The sequence below is a fragment of the Notechis scutatus genome, chromosome Z (genome assembly GCF_049901735.1).
Source record: "Notechis scutatus isolate UNSWTSFEM ecotype Mainland chromosome Z, rNotScu1.2, whole genome shotgun sequence".
Classification (NCBI taxonomy): domain Eukaryota; kingdom Metazoa; phylum Chordata; class Lepidosauria; order Squamata; family Elapidae; genus Notechis; species Notechis scutatus.
In genome coordinates, this window is record NC_142025.1 from 97,773,810 (window position 1) to 97,799,818 (window position 26,009).

Here is a 26,009-nt window from a genome sequence, read left to right on the forward strand (position 1 = left end):
AGCAGCATGAATGAGGAGGTCTATGACAGTTTAATAGCAATGGCAATAGCACTTAGACTTATATACTGCTTTATAGTGCTTTACAGCCCTCTCTAAGCAGTTTTTACAGAGTCAGCATATTGCCCCCAACAAAGCTTCTAGATAACGTATTCTGTCCAATCCAAGATAATAAAATAATAAAAGAGATGCATTCTCCATGAATGTGAAGGCTTTCTTACTATGGACGTGCAGCATTTCAGATTTGAGGGGAACAAGGTGCTTTTTAATGCTACTGAATTTCCCAATGGCTACTCTTAATGGAGTCATATCTTTTCTCAGGAATAGGCAGTTATTATGGAGATGATCACACATGCTCCACCCCTTTCCTTTCAACATCACACAGCCCTATTTCTTACACTTATTATTTATTCACATACAGTATTCAGGATTCATTTTTGGTTTAATTCAGTCATGAATCTTCTATTTTGTATGTAGGAATTCATAGATTTAAAATGTTTATCTATTGCTTTTCTACAAAGACTTCCCAAAACATTTACAGTATATAACAATATAATCAATATAACCATAATATATAACCTCAATATAACCATAATGGGAACTGGAATTTCTGTCATATGTCACGACAATTATAAATTGAGGCACCTAAGCACTACCGACCTGATTTTATGACATTTTTGTGGCAATCATTAAGTGAACATTACGTTAACATGGTGGTTGTTAAATGAAACCCACTGTCTGCAAGTTGTCATGGTCAGATGTTGGAAATAAATGCTTGCTTCCAGCCAAAAAATACTGTAAATCATAATCACATGACTGCAGGATGCTGTAAACAGCCATAAATGTGGGCCAATTGCTGAGAATGCAAAATGCAATCATGTGACTATGGTGTGTATGTGTGTGTGGGGGGGGGAGGCATTGGAATTTTGAATCCAGGTCATAAGTGCTGTAACTTTAAATAGGTGCTAAGCAATGGGTCATAAGTTTGGGCCTACTGTACTAATTTTTAGATGAAAGTTAGGATTTTGGAGGAACCTACAAGAAGCAGTTATTTCCTGTCTCCAACCAATTAGGCTAATAACAACATCTTGAAATGGCTAAACAAGCCTCAAAGGCAGGTGCTAAGTATCTGTCGCTATCATTTTGGGTGAAATATTAGGACTCTCTTTAAAAAAGTGTGTTGGAGAAGGGGGAGGCAATGCTGAAAATGTTGAATCTGGAAAAAGATTTTAAAGATAATTTATATGGCCGCCCAACACCCTCTCAGTGACTCTGGGTAGCTTGCAACTAAAATATTTAAAATGTTTCTTTTACCCCATATCTGCCCAATCAGTGGACCCCATTTTCTATCTGCTCAATGACAGAAGCTACAATTGTTCAGGGGATCTCTATGAAACCATTCCATTTTCTTGCTGGCTTAGAACTTATCTGGAGATGGAAAAAAGTGATTTTGTGTCCTAACTGGAATTCCTATTATTAATACTAGTTCAAATATCATAAAATTATTAGCAGATACTGGTAATTTGTAAATAAAATTGTCACACAGGTTGGGTGTTTAATTTTTTTCTGATTTAAATTGGAAAGTGGAAAAAAATCCCTTTCATTGTTGTCATTCCACCATCCCAGTTGCATTTTCAAATATTTACCCCAGTTTCAAGAATCATTGCTCCATCTGCTGCCAGAGTTGGGAAATGGCACTGTAATCATTAAAAACCTGTTAACAAAATGTTAGTGCAAGAAAAATTAAAAAATATATATATCCCACTTTTATTATTCTTATAAACAATTCAAGGTGGCAAACATACATAATATTCCTTCCTCTTCCTTTTCATGAAGAATATTCCTATTCCTACGGACAGTACAAAAGTTATTCTATGAAATAATAAATTAAAGATATCCGACTATATGCAAAGTGTATTTCCACTGCTATAAAGTAAATGACTATAAACTACTGCTATAAAATCTACTGTTATAAAGTAAACTACATGGCCTGATTGTTCAGTGAATTTTGAGATTTAGAGATTAAGAATTTATGTTAGAACAAACTAGGAGTCCCCAATTCTTCTGCTCATCAGCCCCTTCAGATTGTCTATTGATTCCTAAATGTTTATTATATAAAAATAATATTTTAAATATTACTTTAATAATACAGATAGTCCTTGACATATGACCATTCATTTAGTAATTGTTCAAATTACAATGGCAGCATCCCCGTTATCAAAATTGGGATGCTTGCCAATTAGTAGTTATTTACAACCATTGTAGCATCCTGGCAATTATAGGATCACCATTTGCAACTTTCTCTGCTGACTTCCAACAAGCAAAATCAGATTCACTTAACCACGATGTTATTCACTTCACTATAGCAGTGATCCACTTAACAACCATGGCAAAAAAATCAAGCACAACTCACTTAAAAGTTGCCTTGCTTAGCAAGTTCTGGCCCCAGTTGTGCTCATAAGTCAAGAACTACCTGTATTACAAATAAAGGATAATAATAGCAATAATAATTTCATTAAAAATAGGTAATTGTGAAAATATGAAAAACATGTTAATGTTGATATTAATGGGAAAGTTGCATCTGACGAGCATCAACAAGAGCACTGATATATAGTTAGAAATGGGTGAATTTTAGTTATAAATCATCATGTTCTTCCGGGTTTGGACTGTTCCTATTGACCACCAGCCATTTATCAATCCCAACATCCAATCAACCTTGGTGGGGGGGTCAATATTGATCCCTTTGGAGCACCCTGGACATAGATTTGCACATTTAGGAACCATTCTTATCCTAATCGTTTGTACAGCAGGTAATAGAGCTTTAACATATCTTGATTTCAAAACATAATGCTTTATCTTACAAATTATAATCTGTGGCTATGTTGCAAGCTGAGATGGGTTTAGGGTAATCTGCTGTTTATTAGAATCCCTTTGGCCCAAAAAGCTGACTAAAAATGTAAAGAAAATGGCATATTGATGGGATTTCACACTCCAGATTATCCTATTTATAGCCAGGGTCATAGTTCTAAATAGGATCCTGTAATCTATATATGCCTGTTCTCCCCACCCCACCTCGCTATCAAAACAAGCATCCACTATATATAATTGTCATACTTCCTGATGAAAAATTTGGGAAATGTCATTTCAGGAACAGGCTGAGCAAAACTTAGCAAGAATAGTTGGTCTCAAGTGGCTTCAAGTGAGTTTATTTACTTAATAGTTTAGTATGTGCTTTCTTCATACTTAAACTGCAAGATACTTACCGGAAATGCCATCCTTCAGGGAATCGGACATACATGCATCCAGATTCTCCCAACACTGGAACTCATTGGATGCGACAGGAAATTTCTTTTGGAAAACTGAAGCTCACCAACAATAAAGGAGCATCAAACAATATCACCCAGGTAACGGGGTTCCTGAATCTGGCTTTTATCCATCCCATCAGTGTTGCTGTTAAAAAATCCAGAATTGTTATTGGGGTGGAATATGTTCAGCTGCAACTCGCAGATCATGTATGAATGAATTGTGTCCTGTGTATTTGGCAGATGATTGTACTGCAGTCCTTACACAAGTATCAGCCTCGCCTGCATGTTACTGAGGCCAAGCAGGGTGAAGTGGATGAAGTGCACCCCTCAATCTGCACTCAGACCTTTACTTTTTCAGAGACTCAGTTCATCGCGGTTACTGCATACCAAAATGCTGATGTAAGTTTACACGAGAAGTGGGATTGCCCCCATTTACTCTTCATATGGCAGAAGGATGAGAAGGTGGTGGCAAAGTTTGAAAATATGTATTTGCCTGTCTGTAGTATTCTATCCCAGCATTCCTATAAAACTTCATACACTCCTGGCTTCTCACCCCCATGGTATTCCTGTGAGGGATTTTTAGGCCTATACGTGGAAATGGGCTCAAATTATCTATAGCAGGCCTGTCAAACAAGTGGCCCATGGGCCGGATGCATCATACACAGGCCACACCCACCCAGCTCTGAAAAGACAAAACACATCGTGATATGTCATGTGACCTGATAAAATTTGACAGCTCTCATTTAGCAACCAGAATTGGGACCAGAATATTGGTCATTAATCAAAGCAATTGCTAAGTGAAATTGTAATTGGGCTTATGATCTTATTAAAGCTTTCCTTTGCTTCAAAGGCAGTAAAAAAGAGGATGTGTTTCAAACTTATTTTTTCATCACTATCATAACTACAAACAAAGTTGCTAAATGAGAAAGTCATTAAATGGGGATTATTGTATTGAGTGCCATAACTTAGCTAGGATTTGAACCTGGCTTTCCCTAGTCTTAGTCTAATCTTCTAACTACATCACAGACTGGCACAAGGAACTTAATTAAAGTTCAGATAGGGAAAGTTATTTTTTAACAATCACCCTGTTAATAAATATCCTCTTGGCAAGAGCACATCAGCTAATTTAGAAAAGAAAAAGGCAACTGTGATTGCAGGTAAAGAATTAATGAGCACACTTGAAGTTCCCTGAAGTGACACAAGGATCAAAAATCCATTATGTCATAGCATACAATAGTTATTATTATTAATACAATTGTTCCCATCATTATATAAGTGGATTTTGGTATAACACATATAACACATACAGCATGGTAAAAAGGAGCCCCTGTGGATTTTACCCCATTAGACATCGCTACTTATAGAGGGCAGTGTGCAGGGATAGGAAACTACCGGTTCGCACCAATTCAGTAGAACCGTTGTTACGATTCCCAGTAGTTTGGAGAACTAGTAAAACGGGCCCCTAGCTGCCCCCCCCCGCCGGGTCCTCTGTTCCCTGCCCAGCCAGCCTGTATTGTGCATGTGCGACATCACGTGCATGCGCTACAATAGCTGAAGGCATTCTCCCCCCAACTGCCCCCAGTCACTCCTTATAGCGCATGTGCGCTACATTGCTTGCCACATTTTCCCACCGGCCGCCATCGCTTCCAGCAGAAGCAGCCACCAGCCAGCCAGCCAGCCATCGCTGCCTGTCTTCCACCACCTGATTTCCCTAGGTGAGTGAAGCTCTGCAAACCCCGGTCGCCTACATGCCATTGCTGCTGCCAGCCCCAGTTGAGTCCTGACTCCCAGGCTGGCCTAGGCTGCCGCTGCCGCCTCAGCGCTCATGGCTTAGCTAGCTTCCCCCAACCATCCCTGTCTGGCTTGCTCAACTGCACTGCAGCTTCATGCGGCACTCGTGGCCTAGCAAGCTTTCCCTCCCCACTTGCCTGCATTGCTTAGTCGCCAACGCTGTGGCTCCATGCAGAACTCGCAGCCTAGCAAGCTTCCCCCCCATCCCAGTTACCTGGCTTACTGGTGGCCGAGAGGAAGGCAAGCCAGGGCTGACTCATCACCGCTTGGGTCCCCGCCAGGCTGGATTCTCGCCCTCACCTGGATTCTCCGCAACTGGTGGGCCTTGACTGCTAGGGGCAGGGTGGGGTGGGAGTGACTAGGGAGCACGAAGCTATGGTGCCCCTTCCCTCTGCCACCTGATGGCCTGCATGCTTTGGCTGAATGTGGGCCGCTGCTGTGAGAATGATGCGAGTCAAGCCTCGTGAGAGCGGATCTTCCTTCCCTGTCATCAGCCTTATCTTCCAGCCCATGGAGCTCACACAGCAGCGGCCTGCACTCAGCTAAAACACTCAGCTCGACGAAGGAGGGGCGATGCAGGTGGCTTAGCCTCGTGCTTCCTGGTTGCCTCCTGCACCCCCCCCCCCAGCAGCCTGTGGGCCATTGGCAGGCTTTTCCCAGGCGCCAGGGAGGCTCTCTGTCCTCCCACAGCATTGTCCAGATCAGGCAAGGAGGGTGCCTCACATGGGGGGCTGGCCAGGGGCAAGTCAGTGGCCTCAGACAAGCAGGCCGTTCCAGGGAGCTAAGATGGTCGGGAACCAATGAGGAGAAGGGGGGGGAGTCTGGGTCTTTGGGATCCCTTTCGAGTTCATCTTCCAGGCGCTCCCTTGGCCGGCTTGGCTTGGCGGCATCCAGGGAGAGGCAGCTGCTTTTGCGGACATGGAGGTTGCTAGGGCATCAGTGCTGGGCTGTGCGTGGGGGGCGCATCTGTGGAGGCCTTCACCTCAGGCATGGCCACCTCCAATGCCATCGCTCTGACCATGGGGCGACACCACAACCCCTCCGGGACACCCCAACACTGGGGAGCCGTGTCCGGGCTCAGTCTGCCCCTCTGGCAGTGGGACCCATACCCACCATCCTGCACCCTGCCCAACCTGCGGCAGCCTGCTCTTTCTGCTGGCGGGCAATGGCGAGCAGCCAGAGCAGCGCGGCAGTTGAGGACCATGACTAGGGCTCAGTCTGCACCTCTGGCCATGGGACCTTCACCCACCACCCCACGCCCTGCCCGACCTGCGGTGGCCTCTGCACGGCCTGATCTTCCTGCTGACGGGCAGTGCCCAGCAGCCAGAATGACGGCAGGGAAAGTGCGCAACTGGGAAGTAAGTTAACGAGTGACATTGGAAGTGTGTGTGTGTGTGTGTGTGTATGTGTGTGTTTCAGGTGGGTCTCCTAGCCTTAGGAGAGAGGGAAGGAGGAATGGAAGGGATAGAGGGGAGAAAGAGAGAGGGAAAGAGAGAGAAGGGGAGAGAAAGAAAAAGAGGGAAAGAGGGAAAGAGGAAGAGAGGGAAAGAAAGAGTGAGGGAAAGAGGGGAAGAGAGAAATAGAGAGAGGAAGAGAAAGAGAGAGAGAGAGAGAAAGAGAAGGAAGAGACAAAAGAAAAGGGAAAGAAAAAGGGAGAGAAAGGAAGAAAAGGGATAGAGAAAGAAAGGGGATGGAAGGAAGGGACAGAAAGACAGAAAGAAAGAGGGAGGGAGAGAGGAGAAAGTGAATGAGATATATGAATAGATAGATACATGGGAGGGAAGGAGGGAGAGAGAGAGAGAAAAAAGGAGAGGAAGGACGGACACAAACCTTAGCTTCAGAAGACTCTTTGAAATAGCACAGCAATCCAGGGCTTGCCTGGAAGGGATCTTGGAGATCATCTTCTAGTCCAACCCCCTGCTCCAGCAGGAGATCCTTATAGAATCATAGAATAGCAGGGTTAGAAGGGAGTGGGTGGGTGTGCATGCGCGCATGGCTGTCAAATCTCCAAAAACAGGTCAAGTAGCTCTGGGGAGATCAGTCATAAATTAGAACACTTGCTAAGCAACCAGCCATTAAGCAAGGGCCACTTATATTTGATTTGCCAGTCACATGGCCACCAAACGATGCCCATCCGATCATGTGACCACCAAACCACACCCATCCAGTCACATGACCACCAAGCCACATCCACAAATTAAGCCACGCCCACAGAACCAGTTATTAAAAAATTTGAATCCCACCCCTGGCAGTGTTAATCTCTGTTTCAAGATCATTGAGTCAGCGCTGTCCGAAGACATTTTCATAGTCAGGTGGCGAGAATGAAGTCACAGAATGCTGTTATATTCCCAGTGCAGTAGTACCTATTTATCTACTCACATTTCCAAGCTTTTGAACTGCTTGGTTGGCAGGAGCTGGGACAGGGATGGGAGTTCACCCTGTTGCATGGCTCTCAGGTCTCAAAGCTAAACTGTCAGCTTTCCAGCTGACAAGCCCAGCGCCTTAACCACTGAGCCACTGTGCCATCCCACATACGACAGACAAATAATAGTAATAGTAATTGTGATAATAGTAATAGCAATAATAGTAATAGTAAATCCAGGATCTTTGTGGTACATGGACACAAACATCTGGTTTAGTGGACACAAACATCTGGTTAACTATATGATGAACCATATTAATAATAATAATAATTAATGAATTGAGCAAGATAAGATGAGATGAGATAGCTAAACTCATTCCTTTTTGATATGTTACAAATCTTATATCTTATCATTTGATATTATATAATTAATGTTAAATTACATTACTATATTACATTACATTGTTATAATGTTAATAAAATTTATAGCTACCATTTTCTCACCTTTTCCTTGATTTTTTTTTAGATTACTCAGCTGAAAATAGATCATAATCCTTTTGCTAAAGGCTTCCGCGACAATTTTGATACGTAAGTATATTGCATTTTCTTTCAATTTCTTAATGTATTCATTAACATTTCATAACCCCTTGTATTCTATTTGATCGTAACACCTTCTGCCTACTCTAGGTGTGTTACCAATTTAATCATTGCATAGAAATGGTTGAAGAACTATGCCAAGCTGTAGTTTGATATGGTTTCTTAATTGCACAGTAATTAGTATATTAGATGGATTGCAGAAGGGAGTTAGCAAACAAAAATAGCAGTGGATAACCTGGTATTCTCCAGAGATCTGAAGATACAGCACCTACAATCCTTGATTATTAGTTATGGTATCTGGAATATATGTGAGCTGTATGTGGAGTACAGCCAACTGTCCATCCTAGAGCAGGACAAACAGGTACCACGATTTAAAATATGCTTACAATCCAATTTAGTGGCCAAGAATGATTGTCTTTCCTAACTATCTGCTGCAGATTCCTTGTCTCACACCCATTTGCTGTTTCTCTCTCTTCATTCTCCACCCTTTGCCAGGATGTATACCACAACTGAGGGAGAACGCACAACCCCATCTCCACCCAGTGTGGCCAGCTGCCAGCAGCTCCTGTCAGGCAGCCGGTTCCAGCCTTTCTTGCATGACCAGTTTCCACTGCCCCAGAGCCGCTTCTTCAATCGGGAATGTGTCCCACTCCCTCTGCCACCCAAGGATCCTTCCCACTGGTATTTTGCTTCACAACAGCCTCCCCCTGCTCCCCTGGAATATGGTGCCTATGAGGGAGACTTCCGAGGGAACAAATTTATGCCCTATGGGGTAAAGCCATTTGCTCTCCAGCCGGCCTCCCATTCCTCCTTGCCCTACTATCAGGACCACCCATTTGGTCCGCCTCCTGCATGGAGTTCACCATCTCAGTACCACCATCCCAAGCCCAATCCAGGGCCCCTGAGCTGGTTCCGGCCCATGCGGGATTTGCAGGCCTTGCCTGCTGGAGAGGAGAAAGGGAAGGACAATGAGGGCTGGGCTGAACCAGGCTCGGTGAAGTCTGCAGATTCTTCAGACTCTGGCTTATACGAAGCTGAGTGTAAGCGTCGCAGAGTGTCTCCATATGTCTCAAGTGCCGAAAGCTCCCCACCTCTCCGCAATGGGGAGCTTTATGACAAAGAAGGTGGTGGGGACAGTGGTTATTATGGGTTCTATGGCAATTAAGAGAAGTCAGAGAGGTGTAATAGCAAAGGATGGGGGGGGTTTCCTGCAGAGGTAACTATGTTAGAAATTCCCTGTAAGATGCATCTCTTTGTGGGAAATAGCCCACTCCTCCATGGGCACTGCCAAAACTATCGCTAAGTCATAGAATGAGGTTCTTTGTAATCACACTTCTTTATTCTACAGTTTCCAGGTGGTAGTCTTCTGGTGTTAAACATGCATTCATTGCGACATTTGTGGATCTAAGTGATGCAAGCTTTCATGGTGAGCCCAGATCTTGGCTCTTGGATTCCCTTATATTCATGTATAAGAGCTTTTGCTTGTGTGTGGCAAATGACAAGGACAGACATACTCCAGTAGAAATGCATCAACGCAACACATCTGCAGGTTCTCTTCACATACTGTAGCTATTTTCAATTCTGCTTCCAAGCTCTGCCATTCCTGCATATTGTTGAGCAATGAGAAACGATTTTATCTTCTTAAATGCATTGAAATGTTTAGCAAATATTAATATGTGAAATTCAACATGGAGAGATCTGATAAACTCACAATGTGCACAAATACTTCTTAATTCTGAAGTGCATGCCATAATGCTACATATCAGCTTGCTGATTTGTTCTGATCTACTAGAGATTGGTGCAACAAAGTAGGTCTCGATGTAAGTATCACCTGCTGAATTGGAAACCATGAGTATAACTCAGCTATGCATCTGTCTGAGGATGCAATCTCTCTGCAGCACTTTGCTTTAAAGGGGATATACATTTTGTGCCTTTGAATGAGTACAAATAGACCTCTTCTGTTCTTGCACAGCTAGTAACATATCAATGTTTTTATCATAACTAAATTTAGGACAATGTAATTACTTTACAATCCAGTCTCTACCTATCTATCCTTCTTAAAATCCCAACAATCCATTAACATATCATTGGGATTATGATGGATAGAAAAACTGATTTAAAATTATGGCAAGCAATTTGGAAAAATGTTTTTGGTACAAAACAAAAATGTGCTATTCCTGCCTTTTATTTCAATTCTGCATGCTTGCTTTCAAAATCAAGGTTCTTTTGGTCCAACCCACCCAGAGATTGGTAACCTCAAGTGTCTTTTTGACAGAGCTCAGCATATACATCTGATCACATACAGATGTGCTGTGTTCTCATTGCTTTGCGTTCACTTGGATGGGTGCTTGAATTAAAGAAGTCAGCCACTTATGCAGTATAAGAAAAGAGGAAATGTATCCCCCCCACCCAAACAGAGGATGGTATAGATACACAAACTCATACAGACACAAATTTGGCAACCGATACAAATAGAATGCAATATATCATAAAATAGTGGGAAAAGCTTCAACCAGTACAGCTGTGGGTCAATCTGTTATATACAAAGACTTTGTTGTTGTTTGGCAATTTTAATGCTCTCGTTATCCCTTTGACAATTTTTTAAAAAATATTTTAACTAGATTTTAGCTGTACTTCCTTTCAAACAGAAGAGGATAAGATTGCAGTTACAGCCTACATATGCAAAAACCATAGGTTACAGTAATAATTTCCTCATTGTTGTCATAAAACACAATCTCTCTAACTATGAATTAGAAATAACAAAACTTGTTTTGTGGCAAAACCAACCAACCAACTTTGAATCAAGAGTAGCTGAACCTGAGAGATGGGTCACTGTACATAAGCTTATTCCACTTAATAATCCAGTGTATTGACTCTTTAGTCATGTAAAGAAATTAGAAATTTAGCCAGTTCTGGTTATTCATAACTCAGCTGTGGGACAAAACCTATACAGGTATGCAAATACGTATTTTCTGCTATGCATACTTGGGCAGTATAGACAATGCTGAAGTTCTTTGGGACTCTGGGATTGTTTAAAACATAAAGACAAAGATTCTGTATTATGACTCCATTCTAAATGTCCTAGCAGAAGGTCCCCAATGCCAGGACCACAGCCTATTCAGAACTAAGCTGCTGAAGAGGCAGGCAAACATGCATGCATGCAGCTCCACTCACACAAGCAGCAGGTGCTTGTACTTGTGTGCGAAGCTCCATTTGTGTGACCAGCAGGGGCATGCACTCCCCTCTTCCATCTGCACCGGGCCACCAAGCCAGAAAGTTAGGGAACCACTGTCCTAGGAAGTAAAGGATTACTGGTAAAAAGTCATGCACCATGATTTCCTTTCTAATAGCCAGATGTGACACACCTGAATTGTAAAGGTTGTCGTAGGTCTCCTACATTGCAAATCTTTGCTGCCATTTTTGCTTGCTATCTTATGTCCAAGTCCACAGATTTTAACTACAGAGAAGAGCAAAGGCCAGATGTAATCAGCATTCAGGAATAGGCTTCCCAAGGAGCCTCCCTACTCCTCTCCTCTGAAAATTAGTGGTGCAGGCAAAGGGAGGAAAAAATTACCTCTTGTTGTATGCAAAATCAGGATTAACCTATCAATTTTTTTATGGATTCTGTAGCATTTGCCATAATTTTCAGGCATGTGCAGCACACATATCCTCCAATTTAGAATATTTTCCAAAGCCAAAGGCAAAAAATGTTGTCAACAACACTCAGGCCATTGTCCTATGCATGGTATCCCTGAATCCTTTTAAATATAGAAAAATATCCCAGTGGGTTGCCCCACATAAAATAATTAGCTTTATGGACAATGGGCAGAGGCAGAGAGAGGTTGTATTTTTATATTTCAACCTGTTCCTTTAGAAAGATTTCCCCTCCCCTAACAAATCTTGTTAGTAATTTATAAGCCCTGATCCTGGAAACACTTGATGGTCATTTGGTAATTTAATTATGCTAGATAATCAAAAGTGACACTCCCCTTTTAAAGTCTCTTGTTGGCCCACTAACTTCTACTGAATCTCTTTGGAATGGTGATGATGGTCAGATTCAGCTGTTTACACTCTTAAAGATAACAAAAAAGATGTAGGTGTAAAAGAGAAAATGATCTTTGTGGTGTTTTGAAGTTCTCTTTTCTAATTTTATTTTTCAGGACAACAAAAATCTTTATGGTAGCAAATATTTATTGAAAGTAGTGTACAGGCTCTGTGAGATTTGTTTTTGGGCTTAAGAATTTCTTTAAATAAACTGTCGCACATTGGAGTGTGTACCATGTGAATATGTATGTACGTTTTTTATTTCTTGGGAACGCCATCATGATAGTAATTCTATATGTATTCGGTTTGGCCATATCCTCACTGAGACAGAAATGATCACAACAACCCACCTTGCAGGGAGGTTGGGATCAGCAATTATTAAATGGAAGAGGTTGAACCACATTTACACAATGAATGTTGCTCCTCTGAGTTGTCTTGGACCACTATTGGGAGGAAAATTCACCGACCTACCTGATCTGCTTCTGAACAAGTGCTCATGTGTCTGCATATACATGGACTATGTTGTCCTCAGGCAGCAAAATATCTGAAAGCAGTTGTACTTCAGAGGTGGCATTCAAATCACCACATACATGGTCTTCTACTGGGATGGTATGGGCATTTTTCAGAGACATGATTTAAAAAATGAGCCTGTTGGTCTTTCAGAGGCTATAAGGAGCTTTTAAGAGCTAAAACATCCTTCAAGCTGAATTCAGTTCTTGGTGACCCCACAGATTCAGCCCAATTCTTTGCAACAGAACTGAAGTGACTTATGATCTCACATTTCTTCTATTTGGATCAGGAAATAATTGTTGTACCAAGAGGCACCACGAATCCCTTTATACTATGTGTACTCTTTCTCAGCAGTCTAGGAAAGGAGGGAAGATAAAATATTTAGCCTGAACATGTGAGACTATAAATATGGCTTACATGACCATGATTTCACCTCCAGCTGATTTTTATTCATACTTTATACAACATACTTGTTTACAGTAAATGGGGGAGAGTTCATACAGCATAATGAATCCATAAATAAATCATACACTAGACCAGTGGTAGTCAACCTGGTCCCTACTGCCCACTAGTGGGTGTTCCAGCTTTCATGGTGGGCGGTAGGGGTTTTGTCCCCTACTTTATAAATCACCATTACTGTGGAACTGGTGGGCGGTTAGAGAAAATTTTACTACTAACAGATACAAAAGTGGGTGGTAGGTAAAAAAGGGTTGACTACCCCTGCTCTAGACTAAAAGGTGGATGCTTATTCTGTGCTGCATGACATATAAATGGCCCTCAACAAATTAGGCCATTAGGGGGAAATCCTAGTTCAAAATCTCCCTCAATAGGCTGTGATTCAAACATGGCACCCTTATCACCAACTGTCTAGACCAAAATCATAACTAATCATTAAACGGTACATGAAATCAATCAAGGTGCTGGCTTTGGAGTTAAAATGCTGGGATTACATTTAATAATACTGGACAGGATAAGATAAGTATGCAGACTCCATCAAAAGTATTTTTTATTTTAGGTCCAAATGTGGGTTCTGGTGTTGGTTTTTGCAGTGGGGCACACAGTAAATGGATTTGCACATTACTACATTAGACTAAAACCTGTTGAGTGGCTTAATATGTTTGAAGAATCCAACCATAGTACTGCCACATTATGTGAACTAGGACACCATATTAAGCCATATTATATTGTTGAGCAGAAGATAAGGCATTTTCGCACACACCCAACCATTTGATTTTTCTAATCTTGGGGAATGTTTGCAAATGAAAATAGTCTCATAGCAACTAAGAGACTAACTAAGGGACTGGGCCACTGATAAGCAAATGCTGGGTTTCACTATAATAACATTAGGGATTCATCAATTTCCTCATGCAAGCTATTTCCCCAGGCCTAGTACATTTCTTACTTCCAACATAAGAAAGATAAAGATAAGGCAACATAAAGATAAAAATATTAGATTTTCCTAGATTACAGTACTGAGGCAAAATACAATTATTTCCTAAACTGTCAAAATACACCACTCAAAAAATTAAAGGGAACACTTAAACAACACAATGTAACTCCAAATCGATCACACTTCTGTGAAATCAAACTGTCCACTTAGGTAGCAACTCTGATTGACAATCAATTTCACATGCTGTTGTGCAAATGGAATAGACAACAGGTGGAAAGCATAGGCAGTTAGCAAGACATCCCCAATAAAGGAGTGGTTCTGCAGGTGGTGACCACAGACCACTTCTCAGTTCCTATGCTTTCTGGCTGATGGTTGGGTCACTTTTGAATGCTGGCGATGCCAGCATAGTGGTAGCATGAGACTGAGTCTACAACCCACACAAGTGGCTCAGGTAGTGCAGCTCACCCAGGATGGCACATCAATGTGGGCTGTGGCAAGGTTTGCTGTGTCTGTCAGTGTAGTGTCCAGAGCATGGAGGCACTACCAGGAGATAGGCCAGTACATCAGGAGATGTGGAGGCCGTAGGAGGGCAACAACCCAGCATCAGGACCGCTACCTCCACCTTTGTGCAAGGAGGGACAGGAGGAGCACTGCCAGAGAGCTGCAAAATGACCTCCAGCGGGCCACAAATGTGCATGTGGCTGCTCAAACGGTCAGAAACAGACTCCATGAGGGTGGTATGAGGGCCCAATGCCCACAGGTGGGGGTTGTGCTTACAACCCAACACCGTGCAGGACGTTTGGCATTTGCCAGAGAACACCAAGATTGGCTAATTCGCCACTGGCACCCTGCGCTCTTCACAGATGAAAGCAGATTCACACTGAGCACATGTGATAGATGTGACAGGGGCTGGAGATGCCGTGAACATTCTGCTGCCTGCAACATCCTCCAGCATGACTAGTTTGGCAATGGGTCAGTAAGGGTGTGGGGTGGCATTTCTTTAGGGGGCTGCACAGCCCTCCATGTGTTCGCCAGAGGTAGCCTGACTGCCATTAGGTACCAAGATGAGATCCTCAGACCCCTTGTGAGACCATATGCTGGTGCGGTTGGCCCTGGGTTCCTCCTAATGCAAGACAATGCTAGACCTCATGTGGCTGGAGTGTGTCAGCAGTTCCTGCAAGATGAAGGCATTGATGCTATGGACTGGCCCGCCTGTTCCCCAGACCTGAATCCAATTGAGCACATCTGGGACATCATGTCTCGCTCCATCCACCAATGCCACATTGCATCACACTGTCCAGGAGTTGGGGGATGCTTTAGTTCAGGTGTGGGGGGAGATCCCTCAGGAGACCATCCGCCACCTCATCAGGAGCATGCCCAGGTGTTGTTGGGACATGGAGACATACAGGCACATGGAAGCCACACACACTACTGAGCCTCATTTTGACTTGTTTTCAGGACATTACATCAAAGTTGGATCAGCCTGTAGTGTTTTTTTCCACTTTAATTTTGAGTGTAACTCCAAATCCAGACCTCCATGGGTTGCTAAATTTGATTTCCATTGATAATTTTTGTGTGATTTTGTTGTCAGCACATTCAACTATGTAATGAACAAAGTATTTAATAACAATATTTCATTCAGTCAGATCTAGGATGTCTTATTTTTGTGTTCCCTTTATTTTTTTTGAGCAGTGTACATCTAAAGAATACCAGTTCTAATGGTCTTTGTAGGACTATTCCAGCAAAATCTATAACAAAAATAGGATTCATAATTAGAAGGTAGAGACTAAATAATTTCAGGAGCTGCATCAACATCACGCCTAGATATGGCAGCTCTGCTCAGAAAAATTGGTACTGAGCCTATAAGGAATGCTAAAATAACATGTTAAGCACTTTGATCATTTCTATTACCCTTCTAATAGTTGCTGAATTCTAACATTATCCATCTTTTGTTATTAAGCAGAGTGACTGGAGGTGAATAATGGAAATTGGAATCCAACAATTTCTGGAGAGAACAATTTCACTGCCCCCGTTGTTATAAATACCAGGACTGTGAAAAATATTTAAAAGACATAATCATGTCTTTTACAAGACTGCCTTGTAGAAACTTCTCATAACTTGTAACTATACTGTACATGTGCGGGCTCAGTCAATTCACTGATTGTCCTGGTACACACCCACAAAAATCAGGAAATTTCAAAGCAGCCATGAAAGTCTTGTAAAAGTCACAGCCACTTTGATAACAATCCTAAAAACAGTATTGTTTCCACTGTGATTTGAATCACCTTTTTTCAAATGATTTATAGATAGTCCTCTATTTACAATTGATCACTTAATGAGTCTTTGAAGTTATGATGGACCCTCCCAAGATCTAAATTATGATGGCTGCATATACACACACACACACACCACAGTCATGTGATTATATTTTGGGCACTTGGCAACCAGCCTTTATGGCTGTTTGCAGTATCCTGTAATCATGGGACCATGATATGCAATGTTTTTTGCCCATCTCTAGCATTTACTTGTTTTCTGGCAAAAAATGACCTCTGGGAAAATTGAATTCACTTGATGACCATGGTGCTTCTTTAACAATCATCATACAAATCTCTGTAACTTTGAATCCAGTCATGTACTGCTTCAATTTATGACCATAATTCCAGGCTCAATTATGATTTTAAGTAAAGTTCTACCTGTAAAATGAAAGATTGCTAAATACTTATTGTTTTAAATTGACTTTCATGAGAGAATATCTAGTCTGAAAGACTAGAAAATAAGCATCTCAGATTTTAAAAACGACTCTCCCACACTAGAACTTTCCAAACTCTTTTTAATTAGACATGCCATTGATTGTTCAAGCTACAGTACAAGGACATAGGCCAATTAATATGAACATAAAAGATGGAGTAGAAACTCAGGACCGGACCTGCCGGAAGAGGCAAATGAAAGCAGGTTGATCTGCACTTGGGAAAGACAAAACATTAAAGACACTCAAGCACACAGAGAGGGACAGACTCAGAGGACATTTACTCGACTGTGTATGATTGAATTTTTTAAGTGCAGGTCACAGGGAAAACAACATTCTTCCCTGCATGCAGCAGTCATCACATCACTGTATCAAACAGCAAAATAAAAGGATCCAAATTGAACCCTACAAGCTAAAAGAGCTCCTTGGCTCCCAACGTAATATGGGAATCTCATGGAAATAAATTCTTCCAGGTCTTTTTCCTATAAGCTTAGTGTAAGACTCAACACAATTTTACCCAAACACACCAATCCACAATATCTCACAGCAAATTTGGAAGTCAAAGTACTTTCCAGGAATTCAGTGAGTCATGCCATCCCTTTCAAAAACACATAAATGTTATGCTGGGTTAATAAACAAGCCAAGAGAGATGTCAAAAATTGTACCAAGAGACATAGATCAGCAGTGTTTGATATTCTACAGCCCACAGTGCTAGAAACAAAGCCTTCCTTCCTAATGATCTGTGAAGAAAGACTCAGTTTAACAGCAAAAACAAAAACAAAAAACCATAAAGCTATGTAAACTTTTGGCTGTCCTGCCTTGTCCTGCAATTTTCCATTAATGCTGTAGAGAGCAGTACAATGTTGGAGGTACAATTTTTTTAATGTTGAGAAAGCTCTGATCAATGTATATAAAGTATAAAGTCACAGGAGATGGTCCTGGGCCCACAGCCTGGCACAGGTCAAATATATCAGCATCATAAACGTGTGATAATTTCCGGTCACCTTTCCCCATTTATGGAGTGCTTTGGAATAAGGAATGGGGAATAAAACAAAGAATGCATAAACTAGAGAAATAATCATAAGAGTGTGAGTAAACTGAGCTATATCCTAATCTGAGTAGTGGTCCATCCAGTGCTCAATGAACTGTAGAACTGTGAAGTACCCAGTGGTTTCATGTGTATGGCTGCTGGGCTATTGTTGTATAATGACTTGAAAACTAGGTAGGTACAGGCAGAGATCTTTTCCTTCTTCCTTTGATCTGTCCATTAGAAACAAAAGTCAGGTGCCCAGAATTCACATCATCCTATACCCTTGTTATGTTTTGCTTTATTTTGTTTCCACAGGAGAAAAAGAAAACACACTTGTTTCTTCTCTAGCTACTCTATCAAGCAGCCTATACTTGCTTTCAATTTTCATAATGTCCTGTCTGTCATACTCAGTCTCTCCTTCACTCAGTACAATCAAACCTCTGATAGACCCTGCCCTGAGCTACAAAGAGCTATTAGAGGAATCCACACTCTTTCACTTGAAAGTATTAAAATGTCTCCTCCAGAGGCCTCCGTTTTAATTATTGCTTCAAATGCTAAGGAAACTAGCAGAGCAGAAGGGAAACATACCTTGTGCTAAAGAGTAAGAAAGGAAGATAAATCACACAAAACAGTGGGATAAGTAAGGGGTACAGGTAAAGCCCAAGAGATTCTTTCTTAAGGCATTCTGCCTGAAGAGATCCTGGTTTTGCCCAGGCAGAGGTAACACATAGACAACAAAAATCTGGCATTTAAGGATGGAGGAAACATCACTCCGACTGATGTCAAATTTCCACCAATGCCTTAAGAAGAGCTCTCTTCGGACAGTTGTTGTAAATCCTATTTGCTTCCAGAGGCAGAACTTCTAACCTAATTGGGCCATACTTCATCAAAGGTACACAGCTTGAGACAGCATCCAACTCCTTTCGAAGGAATGTGGTGTACAATTTAAAAAACAAACAAACGTGTGAAAACAATCACCCCAGAAGATCTAGTAGCCAGAAGACCCAAATCTTCATGCCCTTAACTTCTTCATGCTAACAAGTAATTGCTCCAATGCCTCCTATCCCAGGATAGTATCCTCCAGCATACATTGCTGTTGGGTGGAGCAATCTGATTGACTAGCCTTATCACTTCTGCTCTGCTCATCAAGATCCAAATGAGATTAAAGTGCTTCATATTGCCAACTTCACTGGTGACAATCCAAGGGTCCATTAGTCTGCCTAACCAGCAGGCAGCAGTGCAAGCATGGTAGGTGGACATGGGTTGTCTTTCTTAAGAGTGCTGCTTTGGAAGTGAATAGCACAACATCTAAGAGACGGTGTCCCCTTCCTTCATAAGCTGCTGGTATTCCAGGGTTACATGCCTTGATCACTTTGTGCTTATCTAGCAAGAGATCCTTGCTGTCTATTCCTCCACTTTGGGAGATGGTGGGAAGGCACCGCTGATCTTGCAAATGCTAGCAGCTACCACAAGACTGCACTGTCCATACTGCTGAATCCTGGCTCTGTCCTCAGCTTCCAGTAGGTATTGTTGCTTACCCAAGATTCCTTGCCATTGGCATCCATTTGTCTTCTGTCAGGAAAAAAAAAAGGAAGGAAACCCATCAGCAATTAGGCTTGGCAAAAGGAGAATCTTTAAAACAGGATTGGGAAATTTTATAACACCGCATCTGCTGCTGAAACATAATGTACTCATCTCTAGCCAACAAGTCCAGAGTGAGGAATGCTGTGAATTACAAATCCAGCCACTTCTAAAGGCCACATAGTCTTCATTCCTATTTCTAAATTTTTTACATCCTCTCAGAACTAGAGAACTAGAAGGTTAACAAACTTTAACCCACCGTATATATAGCTGATGAAAAAAAAAATCGAAACAAGATTACAACAGGAAATTCTGCTTAACCACAACTTAATGGTTTTTAAGTACCAATCGCATGTTTTAAAATCAATCTTTGCAGTTTTAAGGATGAGCTTATTTGCTTCTTTTTCACAATGAAAATTACAGTTTTCTGGATATTGAACTTTCTTTGATATTAGACTGTAATTACACAGTGAATATGCGTAAGACAGAGTTATGGAATAGAAGTAGCACAGATTTGCTATACATATTTAATATTTGGGGTCTTCAGATTTCTAATCATATTAAGGTATCGCTATACAAGGCCTTGATTACAGGCTGTTTTTGCTTTGTTTAGATACAATTTGATTCTATCTCTAGTGTAATCTATTGTGTTTGTTGCCTTTATTTCTAGACAATTATTCCAGCCACACTTCTCTCCCCTACAAATATAAAATTGTTTTTGCATGCATCTGATGAAGTGATCCATATGACCACGTTTTCATGCAATTTGAAATGTATTAGTTTTTTAGACATTGTATACCCTTATGTTTGCAGAATAAGTTTGCAAACAAAACCTTTTAAAGCATTATGTCAGAAATATCCTTTCAGAGATTAAAAACATGTGGCTCGCCCCTATCTCTTTGGAAGGGGGGGGGAGGCGTTTAAAGGGCAAAACAGATGCCTTAAGTTTGCAGATACCTATAGACACCACTCTATCTCCCCATTCACCCCATTTCAAATCTTTCCAGAAAATCAGCCTGGCCAAATCCTTTTTGGAGTGCAACTTTTGATGTGACATATATAAAATGGCCTTTGAGCCAATGGAATAAGGAACTGAACTTATTCCAGCACTAAAGCTACTACATATAGTCCTCAGCTTACAACTGGACACTTAATGACCATTTGAAGTTCTGATGGAACCCATCTGGGGATTATTTAAGATTCAGTTCCAACAGTGCCCCCTCTCCGTTTGCTATCATAACTGCACTTTAGGCAACTGGGCTGCATTTATGGCCATTGGCAACATCTCAGGGTCATAATGACTGTGTTTTCTGAATGTTGCCAATAAAACCGACATTTACATTCAGCAAAACTGAGCCCACAGCAAGCCACTGGTTTGCTTAATGACCACAGATTAGCTTAATGACCATGGTGATTTGCTTAACAACCACTGGAATAAACGTTATAAAATCGGGTTGGTCACATGACCGGCCTTCTTTACAACCATTATTAGTTATGGTCTTGATGTAGAGGCTCTATTATGTTCAAACTTTAAGACCGGTTCTCATCATATTCGTTTTTTTGGAAGAAAAATAACAAAAAGTAGGTGCTATGCTGCACTTGTGGCCAAGAAACCCAAATTAAAGCAAAGAAGGAAGCACCTGAAAAAGCGTGCCTGGTGGAAAATATTGTTATCATCCATCACACGACGCCGATCTCGCTGCAGCTGCTCAATCCGTCGTTTTTGAGACTCTGCAGCCTGCACATTTCCCTCTTCCAGATACCTGGAGGAAGCCATCAAATTCAGAGACACTGCTTTTAATTCACACAATATGCAGGAGGTTGGGATTATCACACACCTTTAAAGTCACTCAAGGGTTGTCTTAATGCTCATTCTTACTTTGTTTGTGTATCCATTTTATAATTGATGCTGGCAATTCTGTAATCGCCAGAACGTAAATTACCTTGAGTACCTTATCAGTGGAAAGGTAGGATAATATTAATGCATCTTTTAAAAAAAGGGAAAATAAAGGACAATTTCTATCAATCTCTTCCTGGCCCTTACCGTTGGTCAGGCCTCAACCTTGTGTCTGTAGATGGAAGGAGGCGTTTCAGCTCTGGAGTTAGTTCGTTCAGTTCCAGTGCAAACTGAGTGAAACCATAATTCTTCTCTTGGTCTCGAGGCATGAGATCTAGAAGACAGAGAAAGAGAGATATACAGATAGGCAGACAGACATTCCTGTTAATAAACTATCACTGGGTAGGGAAGGAATGTGTTAGGTCTATTCATATTCCTTAGAGACACCACAATAATTGACACCTGTATTGGAAATAAGTCTGAAATGAAAGTGAAATTGGCTCTTCCAAAATTGGTTAAGAAAAAAGTATAGGAGTAAACATTCTTATTTCCTGGTCAAAATTGGGCATAGCATTGCTTTAATAGATTTTATTATTTTATTTTGTTCTTGCCCCAATTTGAAAAGTTTATTTCTTGCTCTCCAATCATTTCCATTTGTTTGAGTTTTTCCTGTGCTTCTCAGCCTGATTTTGATTTAAATTCTAAATAGTCCTTTATCACACTTATTTATTTCAATATTTTACTTATTTATGTTTATAGTTTTAAACTGCCCATCTTCCTCAAAGGGGGATAAATATTTGAACAGTATTGATTATATGATATAATTGATGAATTAAAATCTTCATTTGAGGCTTTTCTCCAAAATTAGGATAAGGGCTTCCTGAAATTATAAGAAAAGGAGACTAAGATACAAAACCCACAAAAGATAGAAAAGCAAAAATGAAAATTATCGGAAAGCCAAATAATACACAATGACCAACAAGGCACAAAAAATTTAGAAGACTAATACGATATAACTTCTTGATTTAAAAGAATAGTATCTCTTAAAGCTGAGCGCCCACTAAATCGGAATGAGGTATTTCATACTCACAGATGAGATTACTGTATAAAATAATATTTTATTTTAATCATAATAAGACTTAGCAAAGTAGCACTTAATCCTATATGGGTAATAATGGGGAAAAGAAAAGAATCTATAAATGGCCATAATTGATAGTGATGACGGTCAACATTCTAAGCTGGAGATAAAAGACAGTTTTGCTCCTCTGCACTCATAATTAAAAGGGTGCTGGGTTCAAGTGATTATTTTAGATCAGGGGTCTCCAACCTTGGCAATTTTAAGCCTGGAGGAGTTCAACTCCCAGCTTTGCTGCCTGGAGAATTCTGGGAGCTGAAGGCTTAAAGTTGCCAAGGTTGGAGACCCCTGTCTTAGATAACCAGTTGAAGAAAGTATCCAATTTTAACTGAGTTCTAGAAATATGCTGCTTCCGAATTATTTCCTCAAAAGTGTATAAGTGGGAGTGATGAGGCTGGACTTCCGAATGAGCTGAAGAGTCAATAAAAGTTGTCTTATAATCAAGACAGGATCTGAAAACCAAAACTTAATTTGGCTGTTCCTTCTCTTTCTACTTTCACTGTCTTGCTTCTTGCCTACCCTAAGGTGTTCAAAATCTCACGCTTTGCTATTACTTGTACCTAGGATCATTTTCATCATCCTCTAGACTCAAGATACAGTTATGCTTCATTTTCACAGCTTTCTTCAATGCTAGCCATTGACTTCAAATTATAAGTCTACATCTATGCTGTAAAGCAATTTCTTCTCGCCATTTGCCAATGATTGATTTTTTACTGGTTTCAAAGCTGCAGCAGAGTGTTTCATTGTAAGAATAAACCTTTTGCATCTACTTCTTCATCAAATTTCTCCTCCAATACAAATACTACTTTATCTCATAAAAATTCCTTTGAAGTCTTATTTGCCAAAATGTTCCCCTCTCTCTGAATTAGATATGTCAAGTTGTTTCCAATATTTTGTGCATAAATTATCTATGGATGGATGAGCAGAAAGATGGTCTAGAATAAGGAGAACCTGTTGATGTCAAGGTCCACCAATAATCCTTTCTGCAGGATCATACCATTTTTATAGGAAGCCAAGAACGTGATCTGAAGAAATAAGGTATTTTACTGCTAAAAGCAAATTTAATTACAACAAAATATTTCTACAAAGGCTAAAAATCTAGATCTCTACAAATATATGCTCCAAAGTTTAAAATCCTGGATCTTTTTTAACATTCTTTGGTTGCTTATATTATAGGCCATTTTTTAATGCTGGCTAGATAATTGCACTCAAGTTTGTACAGTATTTATAAATCAGTCCTGTCTTATTCTAGGCACTTTCTTCCTCTTCTTGCTATCTCTTAGTCTTCACGACTGCTATCTTGTTTTCAGGCAATATTTCTAGTCCTTCAATTGGAAATTGTCTAGCTTGTGGTACAAAGTGATTGAAGTACCAGTCATAAAAAAAAGTGCTGATATAACACTGGACAACAATTTTTTTTCAATGCTTTGCTTCCTGAAAAACTTTTCGTGATTATGCCAGACTCCTTCAAACCGAACGTACTCATTTCATAATGATTATGTCACGTAAAAATCTTGAGAAATATGAAATTAATTTTAATAGCTATAATGTATTTATTCAGATAATGTCTCTTATACATTGTGTGGATTCAATAGGAATAAAAAGATTTTGCTGTTGATTTTTAAAATAAATATTTAGTTATTCAAATACTAACAATTAAGTTACCCACTTAAATTTGGTTTATTTCATTTCTTAATAAATGTTTATATTCCTCCTCTCTTGAGGGAACTAGAGACCAGTTAACTAGAGAGTGGAATACTCTCATTTATTCTACAACAGAACACCAGACTCTTTGCTACCATCTGTTTATGGGAGATTTCAATGCAGGACTTGGTTCTAACAACAGTGGCTCTTTTTTCTCCCCAATTTAAAGAAACCAAAGGTTTACTTTCTCCAACATTCTAGAAACTTGGAAGATCCTAAACTAAATGTAGTGAGACATTTTATCTCAATCATGACTAACTGGGGCTCCATATTTTGAGTAGTTTGGAAAATACCAAGCTATCCGCAGGGAGGGAAGAAGGAATGACAGTATTGCATTACAAGCTCCGTCCCTTTTGTTCATGCATTGTGATGTTGCACAAATGTACAGAGAAGGCAGAGATTGCTTCATAATATGCTTTTGTTGTTTTGATGAGGTACAAGGTGGGAAGATCACTCTGCAGTGTTTGTGTATGTACAGCATGTATTAACTTATCCTTATTTATTTAGTAAATGTGTAGACTGCCCATCTCATATATATGTCTCTTGGCAGCACAATTACTGAAAAATAGAATAAAAACAGTGAAAAAACAACTACATGTCTTTTCTGTGCTTTCCCACTGCACTGTTTAAAAGCAATTATCTGAAAGCTGCAATCTGGGGAGGCCTCAGGTTCTAATTCTGTAATGCCAGAACTTCTGAATAATACTCGATTGCCCACCTTAGCTGTTTTATTCTGTCAAATTAACAATGAGACTTATGCTAATATGATGGTCTCTAGCAATTATCATACCAACTTCTAAAAAGTAATTTCAATTATTTTGAATAAATTACTTCCAATTACGTACTCGTGAAATCTATTCTTGGTTTCTGGCACATGATATACTAGTTATCTTAATGGAGAACCATTTTCCTGGAAAAACTGGAAGTTGAAGATATGCTGTGCCCAGAGCAAGCTAGTTTAGTAGAGGCACATCAACACTTGATTATTTTTTTTGTCTCAAGCTACCAAGCAATTTAAAACATCAGTCCTTATGGATTTAAAGACTGTCTTTGATTCCTTCTCAAAGGGAATTTCATGGCCTAAATTTAGTACTGTTTCCACCGATACAGAGATTAAGAGATTTAATCTCTCTTCATCTAGAGTCTACTTTACAGTGTGATGTCAAAAAGAATATAATTTGACTAATCCCATGCTCGTCATAGAAGGGTTTGCAGGACTACTTTCTTGCTCCAATTTGTATTTAAATGATTTGCTGGAGATTTGTTCGTCCAATTTTCAATTATCCCCCACTGATGACATTGACATCTCAATGACACCTATATACAGCTGATGCCACCTTTTTTATTATTATATTGACCACTGGTGGGGGGCAGGAAAATACCTTGCACAAGATATATGTATGCTATGTAAAAGGGGGGAAAGGATGAAAAACTCATAACATGAGAACATCAAATGATACAACATCTGTACTTATTTGAGACCTATGTTGAAAGATGGACCGTAAATACAATTTTTAAATGGACTTTATTTCTCTAACTGATATGTTTAAAATAGGCTCCCTTGAGCTAGTGCACAGACTAGGGACTAGGAACGGGGGGGGGGGTGTCTTACCCAAAGCATATGCAAAGCAGTACATTAGAGAAAAGAAAATCACAACATATCTGACAGATACCCCTCACCCTGTTTAGCATTTCCCAACAAAGGAATGCCACACACTTCCAAACAATTGCAAAGATAAGCACATACAAATGCGTATACTAGGTTGTGAAGTTACTTAAAAGATGTATATTGTGCATCTGATTATATTAGATTTAATTCATATTTAATTTTTTTGCCATTCTGTTAATTTGGTTTATAAGATGCTAACACATTAAAGATTGGCTTCCCTGGATCCTGCATTGTACAGATGGGCTGAAATTGCACATATCTCACAAACCTATGAAGTCTGGGGATTCTAGAAACTGTTAGTGAAACTGATC

The 26,009-nt window shown here is 40.3% G+C and overlaps 2 protein-coding genes across 11 annotated transcripts in view; one reads left to right on the forward strand and one right to left on the reverse strand.

The window, feature by feature from the left end:
- The window catches only part of TBX21 (T-box transcription factor 21), a 51,745-nt gene extending 42,399 nt beyond the window's left edge, over positions 1 to 9,346 (forward strand). The window contains exons 3-6 of the mRNA XM_026669804.2: positions 3,280 to 3,401; positions 3,543 to 3,701; positions 7,982 to 8,043; positions 8,548 to 9,346. Of these exons, the coding sequence (XP_026525589.1) occupies positions 3,280 to 3,401; positions 3,543 to 3,701; positions 7,982 to 8,043; positions 8,548 to 9,217 (1,013 nt within the window). The 3' untranslated portion in view covers positions 9,218 to 9,346. The remainder of the gene's footprint in view (positions 1 to 3,279; positions 3,402 to 3,542; positions 3,702 to 7,981; positions 8,044 to 8,547) is intronic.
- Positions 9,347 to 16,809: 7,463 nt separating this feature from the next.
- OSBPL7 (oxysterol binding protein like 7) overlaps positions 16,810 to 26,009 on the reverse strand; it is a 48,950-nt gene continuing 39,750 nt past the window's right edge. For all 10 annotated transcript variants that reach the window (XM_087946877.1, XM_087946876.1, XM_087946872.1 and 7 more), the window contains 3 exons: positions 21,398 to 21,524; positions 20,994 to 21,116; positions 16,810 to 19,344 (listed from right to left, as the gene is read on the reverse strand). In XM_087946877.1, coding sequence (XP_087803003.1) covers positions 19,236 to 19,344; positions 20,994 to 21,116; positions 21,398 to 21,524 — 359 coding nt within the window. In that variant the 3' untranslated portion in view covers positions 16,810 to 19,235. The remainder of the gene's footprint in view (positions 19,345 to 20,993; positions 21,117 to 21,397; positions 21,525 to 26,009) is intronic.